This window comes from Trachypithecus francoisi, unplaced genomic scaffold (genome assembly GCF_009764315.1).
Source record: "Trachypithecus francoisi isolate TF-2019V2 unplaced genomic scaffold, Tfra_2.0 Lachesis_group5, whole genome shotgun sequence".
NCBI classification, from domain to species: domain Eukaryota; kingdom Metazoa; phylum Chordata; class Mammalia; order Primates; family Cercopithecidae; genus Trachypithecus; species Trachypithecus francoisi.
Genome location: NW_022681470.1, coordinates 126,626,140 through 126,651,191, shown reverse-complemented (window position 1 = coordinate 126,651,191; position 25,052 = coordinate 126,626,140). Strand labels below are relative to the sequence as shown.

At 43.6% G+C, this 25,052-nt stretch overlaps 1 protein-coding gene across 4 annotated transcripts in view; it reads left to right on the top strand.

The window, feature by feature from the left end:
• SLC44A3 (solute carrier family 44 member 3) overlaps positions 1 to 25,052 on the top strand; it is a 78,414-nt gene that overhangs the window by 43,228 nt on the left and 10,134 nt on the right. For 3 of the 4 annotated variants that reach the window (XM_033200198.1, XM_033200200.1, XM_033200197.1), the window contains 2 exons: positions 1,324 to 1,480; positions 3,897 to 3,983. In XM_033200198.1, coding sequence (XP_033056089.1) covers positions 1,324 to 1,480; positions 3,897 to 3,983 — 244 coding nt within the window. The remainder of the gene's footprint in view (positions 1 to 1,323; positions 1,481 to 3,896; positions 3,984 to 25,052) is intronic. The other variant, XM_033200196.1, reaches the window with a different exon arrangement.

Genomic DNA, 25,052 nt, shown 5'->3' with positions numbered 1-25,052 from the left:
TGCCAGATGGAAAGCAGGTGTTGTCTTCTTCTCCCTGCCTCCCCTCTTGAGCACCATAATAAGTTCTAAGGCACATAAATCTCCTCAATGGAAAAGTAAACATTCTTCCTTAAAAAAAAAAAAAATGAGGGAAGGGGAAAAAAAGTGTGTCAGATTTTCCTGGCCTACACTACTCTTCTAGTTTATCAGATCTAATGAATTTCTATTAGCAATAGCTTGTGTGGTTTTTCCTGTTTTAAATGATACTGGGCTGGAACACACATCCCTCTTTTTGTGGGACAACTGGGTTGCAGTTTTTCAGCTCCCAATATTACTTTCATGTTCTCTTTTTCTTCCTGGCTGATTTGAGTAACAGCAAAATGCAGCCGTTGCCAACTCTTGAAACATTTCTGGCTGCCTTCCTTTTCCTCTCTCAAATCCTAGGCTGCTGTCAAAACCTTAATTCATAGTGACTTATTAGCAACCAGAGCAAGTTGTAGAATAATCCATTATAAAGAAACCAAGCTTCACTTGGAATCTGTGAAGTTGCTTCTCAGAAAGGCCTTATTTTCTAGAACTGGCTTCAGCGGGAATTCAGAGGGTCACCCGTGGGGTGGCATCAGCCCCCACTCCTTTGTTTTATCTTTCTGGTTTGGGGGAGAGTGATGGCTGTGCCCATTCTGTTCTTTCTCACTTTTTTCCCCTGCCTGTGAAACTGACTTGTACACATTCTTGGGAGCTGCGTCATGACAAGTCCCGTAAATGATTCACACTGAAGTGGCCACACTGAAGAGCAGAGTAGAAACCAGCAGGATTTGGGGAGCCTAGAGCTGTGCAGGAGCCAAGCACCCAGGGCTCTCTGTCCCCTTCCTGTAAGCAGGAGCTCACTGTTACCTCTCTGGCCACGGATCCTGGTCACGTGATTTGGTGATGCTTTTTTTAATCACCAGGTGAATGCTGGCAATATTTATGTATAGTCCTATGTCATTTAAACCTTGAAGACTGTGATACAATTAAACTTCTGAAAGTGAAAATGAGATGAACAACACGCTAAAGGGTTAGTGGTTGGGCTAGGCATTATAAAGAGGGAAACTTTTTAAACTCATCAGTTTTTTTTTAAGTTTTTCTGTTTTATTTTGTTTGTAGCATTGAGTGGCACCAAAACGAATTAAATTAATACAAGAAGCAATTTAACCGAAGCTACCAAGGAGTAGAAAAAGTTTGCCAAATGCCTATTGCATCACCACTTTCTAAGTTGTTAGTGCCACAGATGATTGGAACCAGAGAGTTTTTGCTGCTTTATAAAAAGTGTTTTTAAAATGCTGTCCTTTTCCCTATTTCCAGAAGTAAAAATGACCCTCCTGATCGTCCCATCCTTTCGTCTCTCTCCATTCTCTTCTTCTACCATCAAGGAACCGTTGTGAAAGGATCATTTTTAATCCCTGTGGTGAGGGTTCCAAGAATCATTGTCATGTACATGCAAAACGCGCTGAAAGAACAGGTAAGGGTACCTCCTGATACACAGCACGTTCCGTGTTTGGGTTGCCAGAAAGTTAATTACTGGAAAACTACAGCAGGTCCCAGGGCAGAAATGTGACCTGTGACAGCAGCCGTGCGGAAAGCTCCTGCACTCCTTGGCTCCCATCCCCCGCCTCTCCCAGCAAACCTTTTATTTTCCCAGAGTCTCTGTTTCGTTTATGGTTTTGTTTATTGGGTTTTCTCCAACTCAGTGGAGATGGTGTGGGGAGGGAGTCGTTCTGAGTTAGCTGATTTTCCTTCTTATGTAAATGGCGAACAGACAGGATGAACTCGTAAGGTGAAATTTAAACAAGGTTTTTGTGAACATTTATCATACCTTTTTAAGTGAAAAAATACACCGTACGATAGGAATAATATGTGTTCATTTCTGTTTTAATGCTAAAATATTGCCTGCCTTTTGTGTTTCCCAGAGCTGTCATGGGAAATTCCCGGTGTGTATGAGGAGTAAGGAGGGAGAAAAGGAGAGGGTTTGAATGAGAGTGTGTGTGTGTGTGTACATGTGTGTGCACACATGCGCTTGAGAGTGAGAAATGGTCAAGCTGACCTACATCTAAGCTCAAAGGACAAAAAACTGTAGAGCTTTGAAGTGCCCGGGGGATTTCTCCTCCCTAGTTTTTATTTCCATGCACATTTGCTTATGAATGCCAGTGGAAACCGGAACACCAGGAAAACAGCTGTTCTCATGGTATTTCTGGCCTGCCAAACAAGGGAAGACAGGACTTTTCCCAACTTTTCTTTCTCACACAATGTTAATCTCTCCCCTGTCACCACCTCAGAGTTGGTGACTTGGTCAGTTTCACAAACTTACCTGATTCCAACCTTTTGGGTATAGCTATGTGTCCTTAGTAAATTCAGGAAATTTTACCAATAGGTTTACATTATATTTTAGAATTGTTTTCATTTGCTTTTGAAAAAGATATCTGAATTGTTGATATTTTAAAATCTGTCATCAAGGTTTAAAGTTAGTTTATCAATTAGAAACAATTGATTGGATAACACATAAAATTATCTGGCTTCCTCATCTGGAAATGCATGCTAAGCAGTTGCCCCGATTGCAGAATATTTTCTTGTATTTCTATTAATATTTTGCTTGGCCACATTTTGGTGACTTGAAGAGGCATTTCCATATCCAGGACAAAACTAACTACTTTTGGCTCCTGCATTTTGAAATCAATCCTTCAATCTTAGGAAACTTGCAGGATTTCTTGAAGAACAGGACAGCATTTTGTTTTAAGTCTATTTGTGATATGTTTGTGCGTGCATTAGTAATAATCATAAATTAATGAGCAGTGAGGAGCTTGCTGTCCCTCCTAAAGCTAGGCATCTTAAACTCTCTGGGGATACAGCCTTTCATAAATCTAAAAGAGAAGTCAGTGGAAGGCCCAAGGTCTCTCTGACTGTGGTCTAAAAGGTTATTTATCGCTTCCCAGATTCCACAAGGACCAAGGGCCAAAATTGCTTTTAGTGATGTCACTATTGGGAAAATGTGTCCTTTCTTAGGTTAAAAAACAATTTCTTCCTCAGCAGCCTTACTGGCCAGCACTGTGTCTACAATTTAAATGTTTCACACAGCCACCGTGTGATTTTCCCTAGTTCAATAGGCTCATTCACCAACACAGCCAGGCTGAAAAGTGTCCAGATCAAGTTTCATCCAATTGAATTCACATTGGGATGAGAAAATGTCCATATAAGGCTGAGTTATTCCTGGGGTCCTCATCCTAGGCTATTTCAGGATTGTTTTCAGGGATGTGTTCACTCTGGAGAGTGGGTAGGATGCCGCCAAGCACCCCTCCCCCAAGAGGTTCATGAAAGTATTCATTCCTGAGCTATGCACAAGTTCAAGTTATATTTCAAGAGTGTAATTTATCCCTCGAACTTTAGTCCCCCCCAAAATCTCACTACAGCATTTATGTCCTCCAAAGTTAAACTTGATTCTTTATTTATGTGGGCACATAACTAGTATCTACAGTATATTATTTGTTTTTTTATTTCTGGGATGTGAATTTTTCATAAATATAAACTTTGATTTGAAAAAGCAAAGTGTACTATTTCAGACACTTAAGGGCAGATGAAGGGGGAAGAGAGGTTTTTTTTAACCGGAACCAGAAGACCTGCTTTTCTTTTGCTGTTCAGTATGGACTAACCTCCCTAATAGCACCCCTAACACGTAAGGCCACAAGACAGAAACGTTTCTCCTCAGTAATACTAGAACCATAATTAGTAGTAGTAATAGTAGTATGCACAAAATAGAACTTCTCCCATGCCACCAGTGTTTCCCTAGGTGCATAAGTAAAAACTGTGTTTCCTCAGAAACTGCCTGCTTGTCTTCTTTCCTGTGTTGTTTTTGACTCTGTTCCTTTGTTCTCAACCTGATCCAGCAGCATGGTGCATTGTCGAGGTACCTGTTCCGATGCTGCTACTGCTGTTTCTGGTGTCTTGACAAATACCTGCTCCATCTCAACCAGGTACGTCTCCTACCTCTTGCCTCAGGAACACACAGAAGTGTCCAAAGGTGGGCTCCATCTCTTAGGTCAAGGTTTGGCAAATTCTTCTCTAAGGGGCCAAAGTGTGTAAACATTTTAGGCTTTCAGACCAGTCTCTCTGTCACAGCCACTCAATTCTGCCATCATGGCAGGAAAGCAGCCATAGGTAAAATGTCAATGAATGGATATGGCTATGTTCTAATAAACCTTAACTTACCAACGCTGACATTTGAATTTCATATGATTTTTACATGTCAAGAAATATTCTTTTTTTGATTTTGATTTTTTCCCAACCATTGTAAAATTGTAAAAATTGTTCTTAGCTCCTGCCAGAGGAAAGCGGGCGGTGTGATGGAACTGGCTCCTGGGCTGTAGTTTGCAGACCCTACCCTAGAACCATAGGCCATTAAAACCATGCTTCAAATTTTAAAAGAAAGTTTTTCTCTTTTCAGAAATAAAGAGGAGAGGGAGTATTTAGAAACCCTAGCATAATGAATGTATATCAACTAAGAGCTAATTTTCAGTGTCTTCTCTAAGAACTATAATTTTCCTGAACTAGGAAAAGAATTGCCTCCCTAATTTTCATAGATTTCACCAGTCTTTCCTTTTTAAGCTATAAATATGCCTTTAAACTTATAAAAATTATATCTTGCAATTGTTTGGATTTCAGATTTTTTTCCTCTCCTGAAATTTTCAAATTAATGGAAATTTAAATATGTTGTGTTTCTCTTTAGAGCATTTAGGAGATTTTAATAGTCCTTAGTCAAATTTACACAAAGCAGTATTTTTGTAAGTTAGCAGGCTGTTTTATAATTTGAACGTTCACAGAAATCTCACTTAGAAAAGTACTTCTTATAATTGCCCCCTCCCTGAGAAATTTACCTTTAGAAGTAAAGGGACTAATTAGACCATCTATGTTTAATGTCTTATAAGTGGTGTTTATAATACTTTTCATTATTCAGGGAAAAATGTAGCCTTCTTATAGTAAGGTCTATTTTTAGGCTCTTAATAATCTTGGAGAACATTTTAGAGTGTATTTAGTTTTCATTTGGATTGCTATAAACCAGCATGTGTAAAACACAATCAAATACCATAGGACCTTTCAGAATGGGGGGTACATATAACAAGTCCGTCCAAACCCTTTGAATACATTTGTCCTGGTGTTAGATGTTATAGCTGTTGTATATGTATCCAGACACCAACTTCATAAATATTTTGAGATGCATTGCAAAAATGTATTAACTATGATAAAATATATATGCATGAAAAATAAAGGTTACGAAACATATAAATAGACTAGAAAGACAAAAGCAATGAATGAGACCATGGATATACAAATATGTTGGCCATATGGCCATACGAGGCCCCAGGGTTGACCTGTCATCCCTTCTCACTGTATTACGGGAATTCAGGTACTTTCTGCATCCCTCTTTCACTCATGATTTTCATCCTGGCCCCTGGAAGCCTAGAGGCTCCTGTGGACACTGTGGGGACCACCACGTTAGGAGGGCAGAGAAATGGGTAAGGTGGAGGAAAGGTGGACCCTGGCCCCATACCATGCCTATACTGCCCGGCCTTGCAGCCAGAGCAACTCCACTTTATGTGGTTAGGGGTGGGAGTGTGGGAGTGTACTGAAGGTTTCATTTGAGGACAGGTCTCTGCTGCTAAAACACATTTGAAAACCTCTGGTCCCGTTTTCACACTTGTTTTCTCTACTCTGTTATCCTGAGGTACGTATTTTCCTGCCTTCTGAAATTTCACCACCTTAATTAATCCAGGACCATTTCCCTTGGTAATTCAAATGTTTCCAAACTCATAAGTGACATTAATGTTAACCACACCATAATGACCATCCTAAAGGTGACGACTCCTTGTAACAGATGTGTCGACGGGAGTAATGATCCCTGATTCCCAAAAACCTAAGCCAGCCTTGATCCAGCTTCTGTAGTGAGTCAGTGGTGCAAACAGGGATAGGTCTTTCAGATTCTAATCATGGTGCCTGTGCAGTAGGCTGTGGCTAAACCAGCTTCATAGTGTCTTTTCCTTGCGGTGACTCCTGTAGAACTGGGTGGTGCCAGTTGATGTGGGTGATGCTCAGAGGCCTAAGGTTCAGGAGATTGGGAAGAGGAGGAAGAATGAAAAAACAAGAATTGGTGTGAATATTAATGGAGAAGGAAGGGTCACCTCTGGTCTACGTCGACTACTGGAAAGCAGAGTGAAATGAAAATGTTTAAGAATACAGATGATTGTAAATGGTAATCAGAGCAACTGTCAGCCTCATTTGGCAGTGGACAAAGGAAAGTGAGCATAAAGTGGGAAAAGGAATTTAGATTCACCTTTTCAGAAATTTCCTTGCATTGGAATGACTTAGTGGGGGACATTGTGGCATCTCTGTCTCTGGAAATCAGATTTTCTTCCAGCAGAAGTGGGAATGGGTATAGGCAGTGAGCTGTGGGCTAATGTCAGAAGTCTGAGAACCACCGTATCTGTACCAGTCTCCTGGGAGAAGCTTCCAGGTAAAAATGACTTCAGTCAGGTATAGCAGCAGTTTGCCTCTGCCTCTTCATTATTTGAGTAACTTGGGTGAGTCCCTTAACCTTGCTGAGCTTCTGCAATATGAAAGGGTTAGGTTCAGTGACCCCCAAGGTTCTTGTGTGACTTTTTGACCCTTGCCATGGCATCCAGCCCAGAGCTGGGGGCATGCAGAGTGCCGCCCCGCTGCACCAAAGCCATGAGATGCTTTGTGTGGGAAATGGGGGTAGAATGGAAAACAGTATGAGCTGTTTGTTTTCCTGTGGTGTTCCAAAATGACAGGCTCATTTCTCTTCATGATATACCTTGTATCCATGGTAAGGACTTATCCTAGAACCACAAAACTCAGTGATGTTTCATGTTTCCTCAGTTTTGAGGCACCAGAGTCTTGTAGAGTTGTCTGAGAATGTGAATGAACAAAGAGGAGCCATCTATCTGCATCCATTTACAGCAATCCTGCCGGTAGTGCTGCTGTAATATATAGTGATAAATAAATAAAATAACTGGTAATGAGATGCTGGTCAAATGCCAGGCACCTCGGTCATTCTCAACAGTGGGAGTGTACTGTAATGTCCAATGCCTTTCACGGCCCTTTTCTGCCTTGGGCTATTATGCAAGATAGCTGGGAGCCTGATGGATATGTGCTGCATCCCCTTGAGAAGGGGACCAAGTGACCCCAATGCACTTTGATGCAGTGTGTAAAGCGTGCAGCCTACTTTCCTTTGTCATCCCTCTAGATAGGATTTAGTAAGTACATGTACAGATTGTTGCCTGTTGCTATTTGATCAGAAATGCCAGCAGCTTCCTGTCTTCCTAACGAACGAATATACTGGTCAGAAAGATCCCAGATAATCTTGTGAAGGTCAGGCCAGAGAAAAACCTGCTGCTTCTGGGGAAATATACACCTCTCTCCCCTTCTTACCTCATAGTGCCTCTCCCCAACCTGCTGTGCCTGCCAAGACTGTTTTTAGTGAACATAATGTTGGTCTCTGTCTTCTAAGCCTTTGCGGCAGACTCAACTTTGTAGTATCTCCAAACGTTCTCTTCCCCCACCCCTTTCCTTGCAGTTAGCTGTTTCAATGACTCTCTTTCTCATAGTCCATGAATAGCTAAAGCACTCAATGACTTTTCCACATCAGGTTTGGTCGGTTCATCCCAAGCCAGTTGGCAGATCTCCAGTGACTCCTCTTTTCTCCTCTCCCAGAGCAGCATGTACATCTCAGAAAAAAAGTAAAAATACTGTACAGTTTATCTCATTAGATTAGGAAAATGATGTAAAGGTTCTTAAGAAGAAACAGTTCTTTCAGAAGCTGGCATTGCCATAATAGGTAGTCTCATCACAGAGCATCCAGACAGCCATTCTTTCAGCGACAGCAGTGGTTCTGAATCCTCCACCCCCGCTGACTGGTTTAGAGCTATTCTGGGCAGCCAGCTGATGGTGAGAGCTCTGGAGAGATGCCTCATGTGTGCATGCTTCAGAAAGACGCTCACATGTGTGTCAATATGATAGTTTGCATTAAGGCCCATTTATAGACAATGGTAATCTCCACACCCAGCTGTTGCATGGCAAATGCTACTACTCTGGCTTTAGATAGAAAGGAATTAAGACACCTATTTGTCAGAGGCCCCAGGCTGTCTGGGAGAAAACACACTGAATCCTTATGTTTCCCGGTGCTTGGTTCAGAAGCTGCTAGGCATATGGCTATGGCTTAGTGTGGCTTTCCTGGGAGCAGCCTCTCTGGAGCCTAGCTCCCACCTGCTGTGGGCATGTGACAAGACTCAGGGCTCAGGAGGGTGAGGCCCAAAGCCCTCTTCTCCAAGTGGGCCTTAGTGCTCAATCCTTTGAGGTAAGGCCCGGTAAGCAGCTGCCATGTTAAATTGGACTCTGAAGTGCTTCCTGACGTGAAATTTCAGTGCCTTCTGGGAGAGGAAAGTAATGTTTGTTGAATGAATTATTGCATGAGAAAGGGAGGGAAAGTTATATAAGGGCACTCAGGCAATTAGGAACTCCTGCAAGGCAATCGAGTGCTTAGTGCGAATGACTTTGACTTCCTCCTAAGTGTGCAGCTCCTGAAGACAAGAATACCAGCCACTCACTGGCACTTACTAGATAACGGGTACTGTGCTAGTTTACGTGTTTTAACTAATCCATAGCCTCACAAAGTAGCCTGTGTAGTATTTTTTAAATAGAGGATAATACTTTGGTTCAGAGAGCTTAAGTAGTAACCTGACCTAGGTTAGACAGGAGGAAAGTAACAGAGCTGACTCTTGAGGTTTTGAAGACCCAGTAAGTCATTTTCCTTGTCCAAGTTCTGAATAATTGTGAGATGCAAGAGTCAAACAGATGAAGATTAAAAATGTCACCTTGAATAAGAAATCATCTGATTGGAAAATTACCACAGGAACAGCTGTAGGCAAGTCGGTTGTTAATGTTTTACCCCGAATCAGAATGACCAACCCACCCTTTACCAGGCCCATCCAACAAGGTGAACCTCTCTATGGATCTGAGAAAGTAGGTTCCTGGTGACAGGTGGTTCCCAAAAGAGAGTGAGGAAGGGCCTGAGCCCGCCTGCACTCTGCTGCTCCCTCCAAATTTACCCAGTCCCTTAAGTTCACCTCCTTCCCTGAAACAAATGAGAGGCATTAGCCTAAAGGAAGTCCCTGACCACAGAAACCCAAAGCCAGGGAAATCAAGACTAGCACCACACTGGGATTTAAACCCAGGTTTTCACCAGTCCACTAAGGTACTCCTTCCACAAGGTAGGGACTCGGAACCCCAGAACTTTAGAGATCATGAAACAGCCTCCCCTCATAATAGTGGAATCTGGGGTCCAGAGGGCTTGAATGCCTCAACCAGGTTACACGGTGGGCAGAGCTCATTCTGATTCCCTTCCCTATCCTGCATCTTCTCTTCCCTTGCCCTTCTGAGCCTCCTGGAGGACAGACAGGTGTGTCACTTTACACAGTATGTCTACATGAGCTGCCCTGGGGTACCTTTTGGCGGAACTCTATGTAGATCTCCCCCATCTCTTGGGCACCATGGAAGACACGCCCACGCTCATGGCGGCAGAAGGGTGAGGAACATTTGCATCCTGGAAATTTTGGGGTCTCACCTTTTATTAATGGTAGCAAAGGCAACTGGGACTGCTTCCAACAACACTAGTTTAAAAGGTCAGCTGATCCAAGGAGTCACCATTTCTGTAAATCTGAGCCTTCTTTCATAAGTCTGAACCCCATGTGGAACATGAAGCAACCCCTTTATGTTCTTTGTGCCTTCCTGTCATGACATGTTCTAGGTACACTGGAAATATGCTGAGAGAGACCGCCCAGGTTTTTAACTTTAAGAAATCCACCTTTGAATCAGCACATCCAGTTTCCTCATAAAGGAGGAAGCAGGTGACATGTGAATACACTGTGTTCTGATGAGCAATGTTCGGATGTGGGGATCTGGCAGCTCAGGCTGACTCCTCCTATGCCCTCCCACCCACAGGTTAGTGTGTGCGGTGGACACCACGCTGCCTGGGCTATGCCGGGCCAGGCCGTCATCTGTGATCACAGCTAGGCAAGGGCTAGGTGGGGAGGTGCCTCAAAGTGGAAAAGGGAACTTTCCAACCTAAGTTGTCAACATTACCCCCAGTGCTCAAGAAATGTGAAGAGAATAGATTAGCTTCAACGTTTCCCAAATTCACTTAGCGTAGAAAATGAAATGAAACCATTAAGTAGCTCCTACCCCCAATGTCCTCTTCCCTTAGGATGGAGAGCAGGATTCTTTGGGGCATTTCTCTTTATCTGGAACAGTTGTTGTCCGAGGGGTCTAACTGCCCACTTTGAAGTCCACGCTCTTCTAAGCAAGGCAGTGACTGTGGGCACATTCCTCAGCTGTCATTCTTATTTGTCCTAAGGCATTGAGACTTGTTGGGGGAAGGAAGTGATGATTGGCCAGAGACTAGAGAATGCATTCATAAAAAGAAAGAAAGCATATGAAAGGAGACGTGAGTCACTGTGACTGAAGGAATACATGCCACTTTGATTTAACATTCACTAAGTCATGTCTTGCTACAGGCAGGACTCCCATGATACCCCAGGCCACGACCACCTGAGTCTCATCTTTGAGTGACTTCCACGTGTTCTGAAGAGCAGCCACAGATTCAGATGTACAGATGATATTGTATCATGTCTCTCAACCTAATTTCTAACTTTGAGCTCTCATTCCACTGGACGGGTGGAAAACTTAATTTGTTATTCTTGAGCTATCCCCTCCTTGGGGATATATGAGGTTTCAGGTGTCCCCAGACATTAGTAGATATACGTTGCCCTTGAGACATCATCTTCCCATCTTTATGGCTCCTCAGGCCCTGCTTGGGAAGTAGGAATGTTTTACCTACCGTCACCCATGGTCCTATCTGCCTCGATATGCTAGCACTAGGTGACAACTGTCCTGGTCACCTAGAAGCCCCATGTCTGTGGTACCCCCTCACTCCCAGGCAAACCAGGAACCTGGGAGTGGTCATAGAAGATCCTTGCCACTTCTCCAAACTGTGTTTTAAAAAAAGGTGAGGGGCAGACCTGGACAAGACCCATAGACTTTTGTTTCCTCCTCCTCCAGCCCAAGAGAGTGTCATTTTCTAATGTGAGGCTGGAGGAAACCTGCACACTCGCCTGCTGCTCCAAGGTGTTTGGTCTGTATTGGGAAACCTCCTTCTTCACCTTTTCCCCTGGTAGGTAAGGGCTTAAAGAGCCTAAATTTTGGAAAACAAAAGCCAGTGAGAATTGAAGACTGGATGTCTTCTTGCCTCCACTCCCCACCTGGCCCCCTAACCTTAACTGGGGGAATGAGCACAGAGCCTGAGTCCTGCTTGAATGGGGAATGTGGAGAGAAGAGAAAGGAGAAAATACACAATGGGGAGAAACAGAAGCAAAGAGAGCGAAGCCAACCATCATACATGTCTTAGGGGTAGCTGGACATTCCTCCTTCCACTGAGAGTCCCATCTCTACAGACATTTGAGAAACAAGTTTGTGAAAAGTAGAAGAGGAAGTGGCTAAGAGAATTTTGCTTCGAATAGCTTTCTTATCTAGGTGGGGTGATAAAGTTCCCAAAAGTTTTGGCAAGTGGATCCAGGTTTGACAGTGTTTCAAGTGGTTTCCTCTTCTCTCTCTTGCCTTCTATGGAATGCCTCAGTTGGCATGGGTGGGGTAGAGAGAGCATTTGCTAGACTTGCATTCATCCCAGGAACAAGACAGCTGAGGTTGAATGACTTCATCAGGATGCACCCCAGTGCGGGTGGAGAGGGGCGCTCTGGGTGTATGCCGTGCCCACATCTCACTTCCATCAAAGCAACAACAGAGAAACTTGGTTAGGCCTCAAAGAACGCGAGGCTCCTGACCTCACTTAGTGCCCTGTCCCCAGTCCTCAGCCTGGAGCTTGGCCAAAGCTGACCTTCCACGTGTGTCTGTGGATTGAAGAATGAGTATGAGGACCCAAGCAGCCTCAGTATCAGCCCTGGATTCATGCTGCCTTCACACAGCTTTTTAATATATACCAAAAGGAGCAAGGAGGTAATAAAGGAAAAATAAATACTAGCTCAAAGGAGCTGCCCTTTCTTGTTGGACCTGCTCTAACCACACTTAGAACTGACTGCAAGGGAAACTACTTCCTGAGCAGAAGATCCAGTGGAGAGAGGAGGCTAAAATGGGAGGGACAAATAGTCTTTGAGGTTCAGAAAGAAAGCATCTGTCATGCTACAAAGCCACAGTAATGAAAATGGTGTGGTGCTGGCATAAACATAGATACACTGTGCTACATAGATCTATAGACCATGTGAACAGAATAGGAAGCACAGAAATAATGCCTTGCATATATGGCCAAATGATTTTTGGCAAAGATGCCAAGACCACACAATGGGGAAAGGACAGTCTCGTCAACAAATGATCTTGGGAAAACCGGGCATCCACAGGTAAAAGAATGAAGTGGGACCCTTACCTTATATGGGAAAATTAAAATGAACTAAAGACCTAAAAGACCTAAAACTATACAACTTTTAGAATAAAATACAGGAGAAAAGTGTCAGAACGTTGGATTTGGCAGTGATTGCTTGGATATGACACCAAAAGCACAGGCAACACAATAAAAAGTAGACAAATGGGACCACATCAAACTTAAAAACTTCTACACATCCAAGAAAAGAGAGTGAAACTCATCCTACAGAATGGGAGAAAATAACTGTCAACTATATATGCTAAGAAGTTACTGTCCAAAATACATAAGGAACTTCTTCTACAATTTAACAACAACAACAAAAATAACCCGATTTAAAAATGGGCAAAGGACGGCCGGGCGTGGTGGCTCACACCTGTAATCCCAGCACTTTGGGAGGCTGAAGCAGGCAGATCATAAGGTCAGGAGTTCGAAACCAGCCTGACCAACATGGTGAAACCCCATCTCTACTAAAAATACAAAAATTAGCCAGGCGTGGTGGTGCATGCCTGTAATCCCAGCTACTTGGGAGGCTGAGACAGGAGAACAGCTTGAACCTGGGAGGCAGAGGTTGTGGTGAGCCAAGATCATGCTATTGCTCTCCAGCCAGGGTGACAGAGTGGGACTCCATCTCAAAAAAAAAAAAAAAGGGTGGGTGCCATGGTTCACGCCTGTAATCCCAGCACTTTGGAAGGCTGAGGTGGGCAGATCACGAGGTCAGGAGATCAAGACAATCCTGGCTAACACGGTGAAACCCCGTCTCTACTAAAAATACAAAAAATTAGTCAGATGTGGTGGCAGGTGCCTGCAGTCCCAGCTACTTGGGAGGCTGAAGCAGGAAAATGGCGTGAACCTGGGAGGTGGAGCTTGCAGTGAGTCGAGATTGCACCACTTGCACTCCAGCTTGGGCGACAGAGCGAGACTCCATCTCAAAAAAGAAAAAAAGAAAAAAAAAGGCAAAGGACTTGAAGAGACATTTCTTTAGAGAAGCTATGCAAATAGCCAATATGAAAAGACACTCAGCATCACTAATCATTAGGAAAACGTAAATGAAAACTGCCATGTATCACCTCACACCCATCAGGATGACCACTATCAAAAGAACAGAAAATAAGTGTTGGTGAGGATATGGAAAAGTTGAAACCCTGTGCACTGTTGGTGGAAATGTAAAATGTAACTGTTATGGAAAACAGTATGGAGTTTCCTCAAAAAATTAAAAATGGGTCTATAATAATATATGATCCAACAGTTCTGTTTCTGAGTGTATAGTCAAAAGAATTCGAAGCAGGATCTCAGAGTTATTTGCACACCGGTGTTCATCACAGCATCCTCTCAATGGTCAAGAGGTGGAAGCACCCCAAGTGCCCTCAGCAGATGAATGGATAAAGAAAATGTGATATAACCATACGGTAGAATATTATGTAGCCAAGTGTATTTCTTCTTTTCCTTAAAAAAAGAAGAAAATCCTGTCATATGCTACAACATAGATGAACCCCAAGGACATTATGCTAAAGTAAATAAGCCAGTCACAAAAGGACAAATACTGTATGATTCCATTCAGTATTTCCAATCATCCATACAGTAAGATTTCTCTCTCAGCCTCAATACTGATTCCATTCGTACAGTATGTCTACTTTTACTGTATTTGTCAAAGACAGTATTTTGCCTACTTTAGATACTTCAGATGCTGAATGTAGTAGTCAAAATACTGTCTTTGACAAATACAGTAAAAGTAGACATACTGTATGAATAAAATCACGCAGTATTTGAAGTATCTAAAGTAGTCAAAAATCATGGAAACACAATGTTTAAAGGGCACTGGGGCTAGGGAGAGGGGAAATTAGTGTTTAATGGTTATAGAGTTTCAATGTTGCAAGATGAGAAAGTTCTAGAGATCTGTTGCAATAATGTGAATATACTTAACACTACTGAACTCTACAGTTAAAAATGGCTAAGATGGTAAATTGAATGTTCTACTTTTTTTCTTTTAATGACAAAAAAAAAAAAAGCTGGTGTGGTGGCATACACCTGTAGTCACAGTTACTCGGTAGGCCAAGGCAAGAGAATTGCTGGAGCACAGGAGTTCAACGCCAACCGGGGCAATGTCACAAGACCCTGTCTCAAGAGAAAGAAAAGATATATTACTACAGTGAATGTCTCTGAAGCAAATGCCTTTAAATTATAAACGTTTTTCTCTGCAAGGTGGACCAAGCTGTGTTACCAAACAATAGTTATTCCCAGCAGCCAGTGACTTTGGATTTCTGGCCAGACTCTCTGTCACCAGGCCTTCCCCAAGCAGCCTGGCAGGGCGGCTCTGGCTTCCCCACCCCTACACTCACCAACAGTGTGCTTGTGGAGGGGCATGCGCCTGACTTGAAATGATCTCCCCAAAACATGGAACACATGAAAAACACGAATGTTCCAATTTCTGCTCTCCATCTCTCTCCCACCATTTCCTCAGTTCTGGGCTTCAAATCAGAGAAGGTTGACATTCTCTTAAGAACCAATCGGCCAGACATGGTAGCTCACGCCTGTAATCCCAGCACTTTGGGAGGCCGAGGCGGGTGGATCACGAGGTCAGGAGATCGAGACCATCCTGGCTAACACGGTGAAACCCCGTCTCTACTAAAAATAAAAAAAATTAGCTGGGCATGGTGGCACGCACCTGTACTCCCAGCTACTCAGGAGGCTGAGGCAGAAGAATCGCTTGAACGCAGGAGGCAGAGGTTGCAGTGAGCTGAGATCACACCACTGCATTCTAGCCTGGGTGAGAGAGTGAGACTCCATCTAAAAAAAAAAAAAAAAAAAAAAAAAAATCTTGGGCGCAGTGGCTCAGGCCTGGAATCCCAGCACTTTCAGAGTCTGAGGCGGGCAGAACACAAGGTCAGGAGATCGAGACCATCCTGGCCAACATAGTTAAACCTCGTCTCTACTAAAAATAAAAAAAATTAGCTGGGCATGGTGGCACGCACCTGTACTCCCAGCTACTCAGGAGGCTGAGGCAGAAGAATCGCTTGAACGCAGGAGGCAGAGGTTGCAGTGAGCTGAGATCACACCACTGCATTCTAGCCTGGGTGAGAGAGTGAGACTCCATCTAAAAAAAAAAAAAAAAAAAAAAAAAGAACCAACCTTCTAAAGTCTTTAAGTCCCATAGACATCCACTGAGTTGGCCCAGTATGCCGGGCAGCATGGTAAACATTTGGCATACACAGTCTCAGTTTATCTTCTCTAGGACTCTGTGTATTAGGTAGGTATTATCCCCATGGTACAAATGAGGAAACTGAGCCCCAGAGGATGAACAGCATGTCCAGGGTGACAGCACTACTATGTGGTCATCCTCGTGACTCCAAAAGCTGTGGCCCACTGGCTTTGCTGTGCTGCCTGGAGTTCCTTGCCAAGGCTAAGCGTAAGGAGGAGGAAACCAGGGAGTGGCGTTCACTAATAGCGACAAGCCCGTCTATGTCATCTTCCTTCTGAGAAAGCCTGAAGTCAGTAATAGCCCAAGCATTCCCCATCCTCTGTGTTTCCCATGTCACAGGTCCACTGTTTAATTTTGCCTTCTAGAAAACCAGGCCTTGCTTCTGATTTGCTCCCTTCCACCACTGATTATGCACAGGTCAAATGGGAATAAAGGGTGTAGCAGCACTCCAACTGGGAAAGAGCTTGGGGGATGAAGGTGACACATCCGCACGGTCCTCTAACTTGGACCTGCCTCTTCATTAGGAACCATCGTTCTGGTGGGCTTTCTCCGCAGAGTGCAGGGCTTTGCTGGCAGATCAATGAAGGATCAAGTCCAGCAAGATGCTGTTGCCTAATGTGGCCTTTCCTGAATCTGTGGGAGGACAAGGCTTATCTAACACAAAGAGCACTGGCTGTGAGCACCTGATTCCTGTTCCATCTTTGTCACTTCCTCTACCTGGTCGAGATTGCCAATTCCTCATTGGTGAAATGAGAGCATTTTTCTAGGTGATATCTAGGATGCCTTTTAATCCGAACATTCTGCTGAAAGAACAAAGGGATCAATCAATTGAATTTGGGTTTCATAGGAAAAAATATTATTCAGAAGATATTCTTGGTTTGCCAGAGCATCTTTCTTTATCTATTCAACAAATATTAGCCCCACAGAGAGGCCAGGGATCAGAAGGCATTTCAGCAGAGAGAACCGCATCTGGGAGTGGAGGAACCACTGGGGCCTTCCAGGATGGTGTGAATGCAGTGGTCCACAGCAGGTGTGTGAAGGGGCAGGCACGGTGGCAGTGCTGCATACACCTCATTAAGAAACAAAGACTAGGCAGTGCAGTGACTCATGCCTATAATGCCAGCACTTTGGGAGGTCAAGTTAGGCAGACAGCTTGAGCTCAGGAATTCGAGACCAGCCTGGGCAATATGGCAAGAACCCATCTGTACAAAAAACTACACAAAATTTGGCAGGTGTCGTGGTGCATGCCTGTATTCCCAGCTACTCGGGAGGCTGAAGTGGGAGAATCACCTGAGCCTGGGAGGAGGTTGAGGCTGTAGTGAGCCATGATTGAGCCACTATACTCCAGCCTGGGTGTCAGAATAAGACCCTGTCTCAAACAAAGCAAACAAAAACAACTTAGACGTAGAGACTTTCATCATCAAAGAGCCTATAAATGTTCAAAACCCTGGCAAAGTCAGAATAATGAAACTCACTAAAATCAGGATGCAGGAGAAAGCGTGAGAGGATTCTTATCTACACTGCCTAAACTTAAAACCCTATGTTAAAAAAACAGTAAGTACTCTAACTTCCTAATGTTTCAGAAAACTTTTTTAAAACCTACGTCTTGTGTGTGAAGGTGCAATTTGCCTGAAATTTGGGTATTCCTTCAGTGTCAGTTTAGTTTCATTTTCTTTTGTTGAAGTCATATGAACATTTGTCCTTTTATTTAAAGTACCACGGAGAGTGTGAGTGCATGATTGTAGTGCATGCTCAGTGTATCCGGCCTTCCTTTCTTCCTCTGTGTATATTCACAGAGGGGTGCTGGGGTGAGGGCCAGGCGATGTTAGCAGTGGTTATTTCTAAGGGGTGGGATCACAGTGACTTTCTTGCTTCTTTGTCTCTGTGTTGTTTGATTTTTTTTATGATAAGCATGGAAATAATAAAGCCATTCTAAAAATTAAGCAAAAAGAAAAGTTTTAAAAGAGCAAACAAAACAGCACAGCCCTGTTCCTGGCTTCATAGGCAGCTCTCATATTTGTCCTTCCTTCTTCCACCCCACCTCCCACCTGGCGGCAGCCCCAGGGGACTGGCTGGTTTCCCTCCTCACCATCTCATTGGATGTTTGTTTGCATCCTGGTGACCGGTACATTCCTGAAGGGATCTGAACGGTGAATGCAGGGCCCTGGAAGGCCCAGAGGCTGTGCACTGCCTCACTCCACATATGTTTGTGATAAAAACAGGGCTCAAGATGAAACTAGTCTAGGATGGTTCCTGCCAGTTTTACTGTAGGTCCAAGGAAGGCCCCTGGATGTATGGGGATGTATCTGGACTCAGATTTCACTGTAATTTTTTTAGTTCTGAGGAAAGTATGAATGCCAGTGTTATTTATTCACTGTCCAGTTTCTCAAGTTTGTTTTAGTAGTTCTTGCTTTGAGAATAAATATCTGAATTCTGTGAGGAAGGCTTTCCAGAAATAAAGCTGGCTATTCATGGCATGGTTTTCGGCAAATACCTTCCCTCCACTACGGAGGGAAACTCTGTTTACCTTTTTGAAGCGTCGGCAGAAACCCAGATTCACAGTTCTGCCACCAAAAGAAGAAAGCGGTTGAGTTCAGTGAGAGGACAGACTCAGCTGATGATGAACAAAGGGCTGAGCTGTGCTGGCTAAGCATTTGATTTCAGGAGTAAAAAAACGCTCTTTCTATGTTAAAGCTACAATTAACATTCTTGGATAGCTCTCAAAGTAACTTAAAGAGGTAATCTAGATTTTCTCTTACCTAAAAGGACACTTAAATCTCATTTGCTTCAATAATTAGAATTTTCTATAAAATAAGGATAATACCAACCAGGCGCAGTGGCTCATGCCTATAATCCCAACACTTTGGGAGGTCGAGGCGGGCAGATCACATGAGGTCAGGAGTTTGAGACCAGCCTGGCCAACGTGGTGAAACCCCGTCTCTACTAAAAATACAAAAATTAGCCAGGTGTGGTGGTGGGTGCCTGTTGTCCCAATTACTCAGGAGGCTGAGGCAGGAGAATCAGTTGAACCCTGGAGTACAATTGCGCCATTGCACTTCAGCCTGGGCGACAGAGTGAGACTCCCTCACACACACACACACACACACACACACACACACAGGCGGCAGGGAATAATACCACCCATGGTGATTGTTTCACTGAGTTGTGGTGAAAACAGATGAGATCTAATGAGATGATGATCTGAGGGTGGCTGGCCACAAAGCACAAACATAAAGCATCATGGAACATTGGAGTTGGTGGATGTCTTTTCCAAGCAGCAAAGTGAGGGCCTTTGAGAAATGCTGTGATTTGGTGGAAGCCGTTCCGCAAGTCTTTGGAGGCAACATGGCTGGAATCCAGCCTCTTTCCACTGAGCCATCCTGCCACATCCTCAGCTGTTTTCAATGGTGCATCTCATGAGAACACCACTTTGTTATTTTGCACTTTCTGGGAGAAAAAGCACAAAGTACAGCCCAAAGTAAATGTTTTCCAGCATATGGGCCTGAACGAGTTAGAGGTCTACTTCATGGAAGACAGACGCAACATCTATGACCTGTGTGGGACCCGGGGCACACTACTTTACCTCTCTGTGCTTTAGTTTCCTTAACTACCTCATCAGGTTGGAGTTAAGAGGACTAAATGAGTGAATGTGTTCGGGGAGAGGTAGCATAGAGCCTGGCACATAGTATGTGATAGATTAATGCCGTTATTATTTATTATTTACACACAAAAGTTGCACACCTGCCTACTGACTGCAAAAGAAAAAGGCCACAGATGGAAATTAGAAAGTTGTAGCTACCGTTAGGTCTGTGCCAAGGCATTTGGGATATATCACTAAGGCATCCACCGAGGTAGGGGTGGAGGGGAGCCAGAGTGCCTGGGAGGAGTTACTATTCCTAACGCTCCTATTTTCTCCCGAGAACTCACGGTCTTTGGGCCTAGCCCCTGGCTTATGACTGCTGGCAGGTTGGTGTGCTCAATGGCTGCATGGCCACACAGCATTTCTACCCAACTCCAGCAGAGCCCTGCAGGCATTGTGAAGGTGCTTGGGGAGTCTCCTAGGCTTGAATAGGAATGAGCCTTGGAAGGTGCAGAGCTTCGTGGCTCAGGAGAAGATGGTGATGAGGGAGATCTGACTTGAACTTCCCCAGGGCAGCCTGGGAGAGCTTCCAGAGGCACAGGCTGAAAATCATGAGTCCTCCTGAAACTTCCTTTCACTGCCCTTGCTCCACACTGTGTCAGCCCCACCCACCGAGGGCTGACCCCCGAGTCTTGCAGACCTGTTTCCCATTTCTCCTCTGCTCGGGCCCCCCAGTGCCTGCTGGTACACTCATGTCTGTGGCTCACATTGCTGGCTCCTGCTGCTGCCTCCTACCCTGCTGGAGACAGGCAACATTGGGGCCAGCTCACATGCCACTTCCATGAAGCCTTCCCTGATCTCTCCTGCTGGGCCTTCTCTTCCCCTCTCCCTCCAGCTTGTGGTTCTGCTCTTTGTGGCCCTCACATGTGCACTTGTGCTATGTATTTCATTGTTTTGAAGCCCTCACAGCCACACAGGGCCATCCTCATTGTGTTCGTCCCCCAGTGCTTCTCAGCCACTTGGGACAGTCCCAGGTGACCAGTCCATTAAAGTTGGAAAACTAATCCACCTGTACTGGGAGGGAGTCTTTAATCCCAAGCAAGGGAATGAGAATTGGGATCTAATATTGAGGTACTACCACCGCCTACTTGGGATCCTTCCTCATATCTATCTTGTGTGTTTATAGCTTCAATTTCAAGACAGAAATATCCACCCATCTGTTTTGTGACACTAAAGAAGTATGCACACTGAATTTTGGGGATAAATCAAAAGCCGAATGCCACTACATCCTGCTTACTTGTTTAAAGGTTAGCCTTTAGGATCTCTTAACTTCCACAACCAATAAAACCTGTTTCCTAATCCTTATTATGGCCAATCATTTCCACATATTGTTAGAGTTTGCAGATTACCTTGGCACGTTAATCCTGAGTTCTGTCATCCCAGGCAAATACAAATGCTCAGAACAAGGACTTAACGATGAAAATGTTAGTGCAATCCATCTTCCAGCTGCCTGACAAGCAGCTTCTATTCAGAATAAGTATAAATTAGCTAATGCTGAAGCAGCAGAAATGTTTAATCCATATCCTGTGTCTTGAGTGATTCCTCCCTCCTCCCCCTATTCATTCAGATGTTAATTCTACATCTCTCTGTTGCACTCAGGGTTGAATCTGGTAAAATGCTAGTGATGTGGTACCTGCAGGAAGGCATATATAATTTCTCTATCAGAGTGGTTTTAATGCCCTCTTTTAGTGGGCCTGATATATAAGAAAAGATAAATGCTTACAGGCCCCAAAACTCTTTGGAGTCAACACATGCATGAGAAAGTATAGTATCTTTTTAACTTTTAATCCTTTTAGCCAAAGAGCGAAATCTGTTTTTACTGCTTATGAGAGATGGTGCTAAATTAAATACGAGGCAGCGATCTGCAGAAAAAGAAGTCCCCACAAAAACAGTGCTTCCCTGTGGGAAGCAAGAAGCACTTTAGAAAGTTTAGAGCAGGGAAGCGATGGGGTGGTGGGCTGGAGACGGCCTGAATGAAGAGAGGAGGCAGAGACAGAGGCTGAGCGGCACATGGTGGAGTTGCCGTAACAAAGTAAGATGATGCTGGGGACTGGCATGTGGTCTGAAAAAGCCCTTTCCTGGATCCCTGTGGGTGTGAGGGATTAAAGCCGACAGGTAAAGCAACCACAGGCCCCTGCCACACCTCCTCAGGTGCTTAAAGAGTTGCTTCTGTGTTCCCAGTTGTAAATGAGATCATCTTTGGTGATGTCTGGATGATAATAACCACTCTTTATTACACATTTTCTGTGTGCTTTACAGGGAGTATGTTCTTTAATCCTCCCAACATCCCTTTGCGGTAGGTGCTGTAAGTCATTTTATAGATGAGGAAATTGAGGTCTTAGAGAGGTTAGATCATTTGTCCAAGACCAACAGCTAGTCAGTGGTAGAACTGGGTTTTGAGCGCAGAGACAGTCTGGCTACAGAGCCTGTGCTTACCGTAACCACCATGCTTTTAAATAGCAATTTTTCCTAATGAAAATTGATAGTGTAATGTCCAGAAGGTTAGAATTAAAAAAATAAAAATAAAAAGGTCTCTGTCTCATGGATTCACCAGGGGACCTGGGGGAAATGCCCTTGATCTCGGTTTCCAGTCTGTAAAGGAACAATTATGCCATTCTTCACCCACCCTTCCTACAGATGTGCTCTGAGGATGAATGAATAGATTGGTCGTCAGGGCTTTGAAAACCCAAGATGATTGAAGATGCCTAGTTAAATGATATAAGTAAATGAGTTTCCACATCCCTGCACAAGGCTCAGGCCCCCACACTGGAGCAGCTTTCCAGCAACAGCTGGTTTGAGATTTTCAAAGCAAATTTCACGCACATTCTGTATAAGTCCAAAACCAAAAGTTCTTTGTGGAATACCATTAAGGCATTTTTGCAGGAAATTCATCTGATGTCTGACTGAAAATCTCTAAGGCAAGCATGGTGCCCTTATGGGATATGGTTTCCAGCCTTTTGTCTTTTTTTTTTTTTTTTTTTTTTGACATGGAGTCTTGCTCTCTCGCCCAGGCTGGAGTGCAGTGGCGCGATCTCGGCTCACTGCAACCTCTGCTTCCTGGATTCAAGTGTTTCCCCTGCCTTCCCAGTAGCTGGGGTTATAGGCGTGTGCCACCACGCCCAACTATTTCTTTTTCTTTTTTTTTTTTCTTTTTTTATTATACTTTAAGTTCTAGGGTACATGTGCATAACATGCAGGTTTGATACATATGTATACTTATGCCATATTGGTGTGCTGTACCCATCAACTCGTCAGCACCTATCAATTCATCATTTATATCATGTATAACTCCCCAATGCAATCCCTCCCTCCTCCCCGCTCCCCATGATAGGCCCCAGTGTGTGATGTTCCCCTTCCCGAGTCCAAGTGATCTCATTGTTCAGTTCCCACCTATGAGTGAGAACATGCGGTGTTTGGTTTCTCTTCTTGTGATAGTTTGCTAAGAATGATGGTTTCCAGCTGCATCCATGTCCCTACAAAGGACGCAAACTCGTCCTTTTTTATGGCTGCATAGTATTCCATGGTGTATATGTGCCACATTTTCTTAATCCAGTCTGTCACAGATGGACATTTGGTTGATTCCAAGTCTTTGCTATTGTGAATAGTGCTGCAATAAACATACGTGTGCATGTGTCTTTGTAGTAGAATAATTTATAATCCTTTGGTATATACCCAGTAGTGGGATGGCTGGGTCATATGGTACATCTAGTTCTAGATCCTTGAGGAATCGCCATACTGTTTTCCATAATGGTTGAACTAGTTTACAATCCCACCAACAGTGTAAAAGTGTTCCTATTTCTCCACATCCTCTCCAACACCTGTTGTTTCCTGACTTCTTAATGATTGCCATTCTAACTGGTGTGAGATGGTATCTCATTGTGGTTTTGATTTGCATTTCTCTGATGGCGAGTGATGATGAGCATTTTTTCATGTGTCTGTTGGCTGTATGAATGTCTCCTTTTGAGAAATGTCTGTTCATATCCTTTCCCCACTTTTTGATGGGGTTGTTTGTTTTTTCTTGTATATTTGTTTGAGTTCTTTGTAGATTCTGGATATTAGCCCTTTGTCAGATGAGTAGGTTGCAAAAATTTTCTCCCATTCTGTAGGTTGCCTGTTCACTCTGATGGTAGTTTCTTTTGCTGTGCAAAAGCTCTTTAGTTTAATGAGATCCCATGTGTCAATTTTGGCTTTTGCTGCCATTGCTTTTGGTGTTTTAGACATGAAGTCCTTGCCCATGCCTATGTCCTGAATGGTACTACCTAGATTTTCTTCTAGGTTTTTATGGTATTAGGTCTAACATTTAAGTCTCTAATCCATCTTGAATTAATCTTCGTATAAGGGGTAAGGAAAGGATCCAGTTTCAGCTTTCTACTTATGGCTAGCCAATTTTCCCAGCACCATTTATTAAATAGGGAATCCTTTCCCCATTTCTTGTTTCTCTCAGGTTTGTCAAAGATCAGATGGCTGTAGATGTGTGGTATTATTTCTGAGGACTCTGTTCTGTTCCATTGGTCTATATCTCTGTTGTGGTACCAGTACCATGCTGTTTTGGTTACTGTAGCCTTGTAGTATAGTTTGAAGTCAGGTAGCATGATGCCTCCAGCTTTGTCCTTTTGACTTAGGATTGTCTTGGCAATGTGGGCTCTTTTTTGGTTCCATATGAACTTTAAAGCAGTTTTTTCCAATTCTGTGAAGAAACTCATTGGTAGCTTGATGGGGATGGCATTGAATCTATAAATAGCCTTGGGCAGTATGGCCATTTTCACGATATTGATTCTTCCTACCCATGAGCATGGTATGTTCTTCCATTTGTTTGTGTCCTCTTTGATTTCACTGAGCAGTGGTTTGTAGTTCTCCTTGAAGAGGTCCTTTACATCCCTTGTAAGCTGGATTCCTAGGTATTTGATTCTCTTTGAAGCAATTGTGAATGGAAGTTCATTCCTGATTTGGCTCTCCGCTTGTCTGTTACTGGTGTATAAGAATGCTTGTGATTTTTGCAATTAATTTTGTATCCTGAGACTTTGCTGAAGTTGCTTATCAGCTTAAGGAGATTTTGGGCTGAGACGATAGGGTTTTCTAAATATACCATCATGTCATCTGCAAACAGGGACAATTTGACTTCTTCTTTTCCTAACTGGATACCCTTGATTTCTTTCTCTTGCCTGATTGCCCTAGCCAGAACTTCCAACACTGTGTTGAATAGGAGTGGTGAGAGAGGGCATCCCTGTCTTGTGCCAGTTTTCAAAGGGAATTTTTCCAGTTTTTGCCCATTCAGTATGATATTAGCTGTGGGTTTGTCATAAATAGCTCTTATTATTTTGAGGTATGTTCCATCAATACCGAATTTATTGAGCGTTTTTAGCATAAAGGGCTGTTGAATTTTGTCAAAAGCCTTTTCTGCATCTATTGAGATAATCATGTGGTTCTTGTCTTTGTTTCTGTTTATATGCTGGATTACGTTTATTGATTTGCGAATGTTGAACCAGCCTTGCATCCCAGGGATGAAGCCCACTTGATCATGGTGGATAAGCTTTTTGATGTGCTGCTGAATCCGGTTTGCCAGTATTTTATTGAGAATTTTTGCATCGATGTTCATCAGGGATATTGGTCTAAAATTCTCTTTTTTTGTTGTGTCTCTGCCAGGCTTTGGTATCAGGATGATGTTGGCCTCATAAAATGAGTTAGGGAGGATTCCCTCTTTTTCT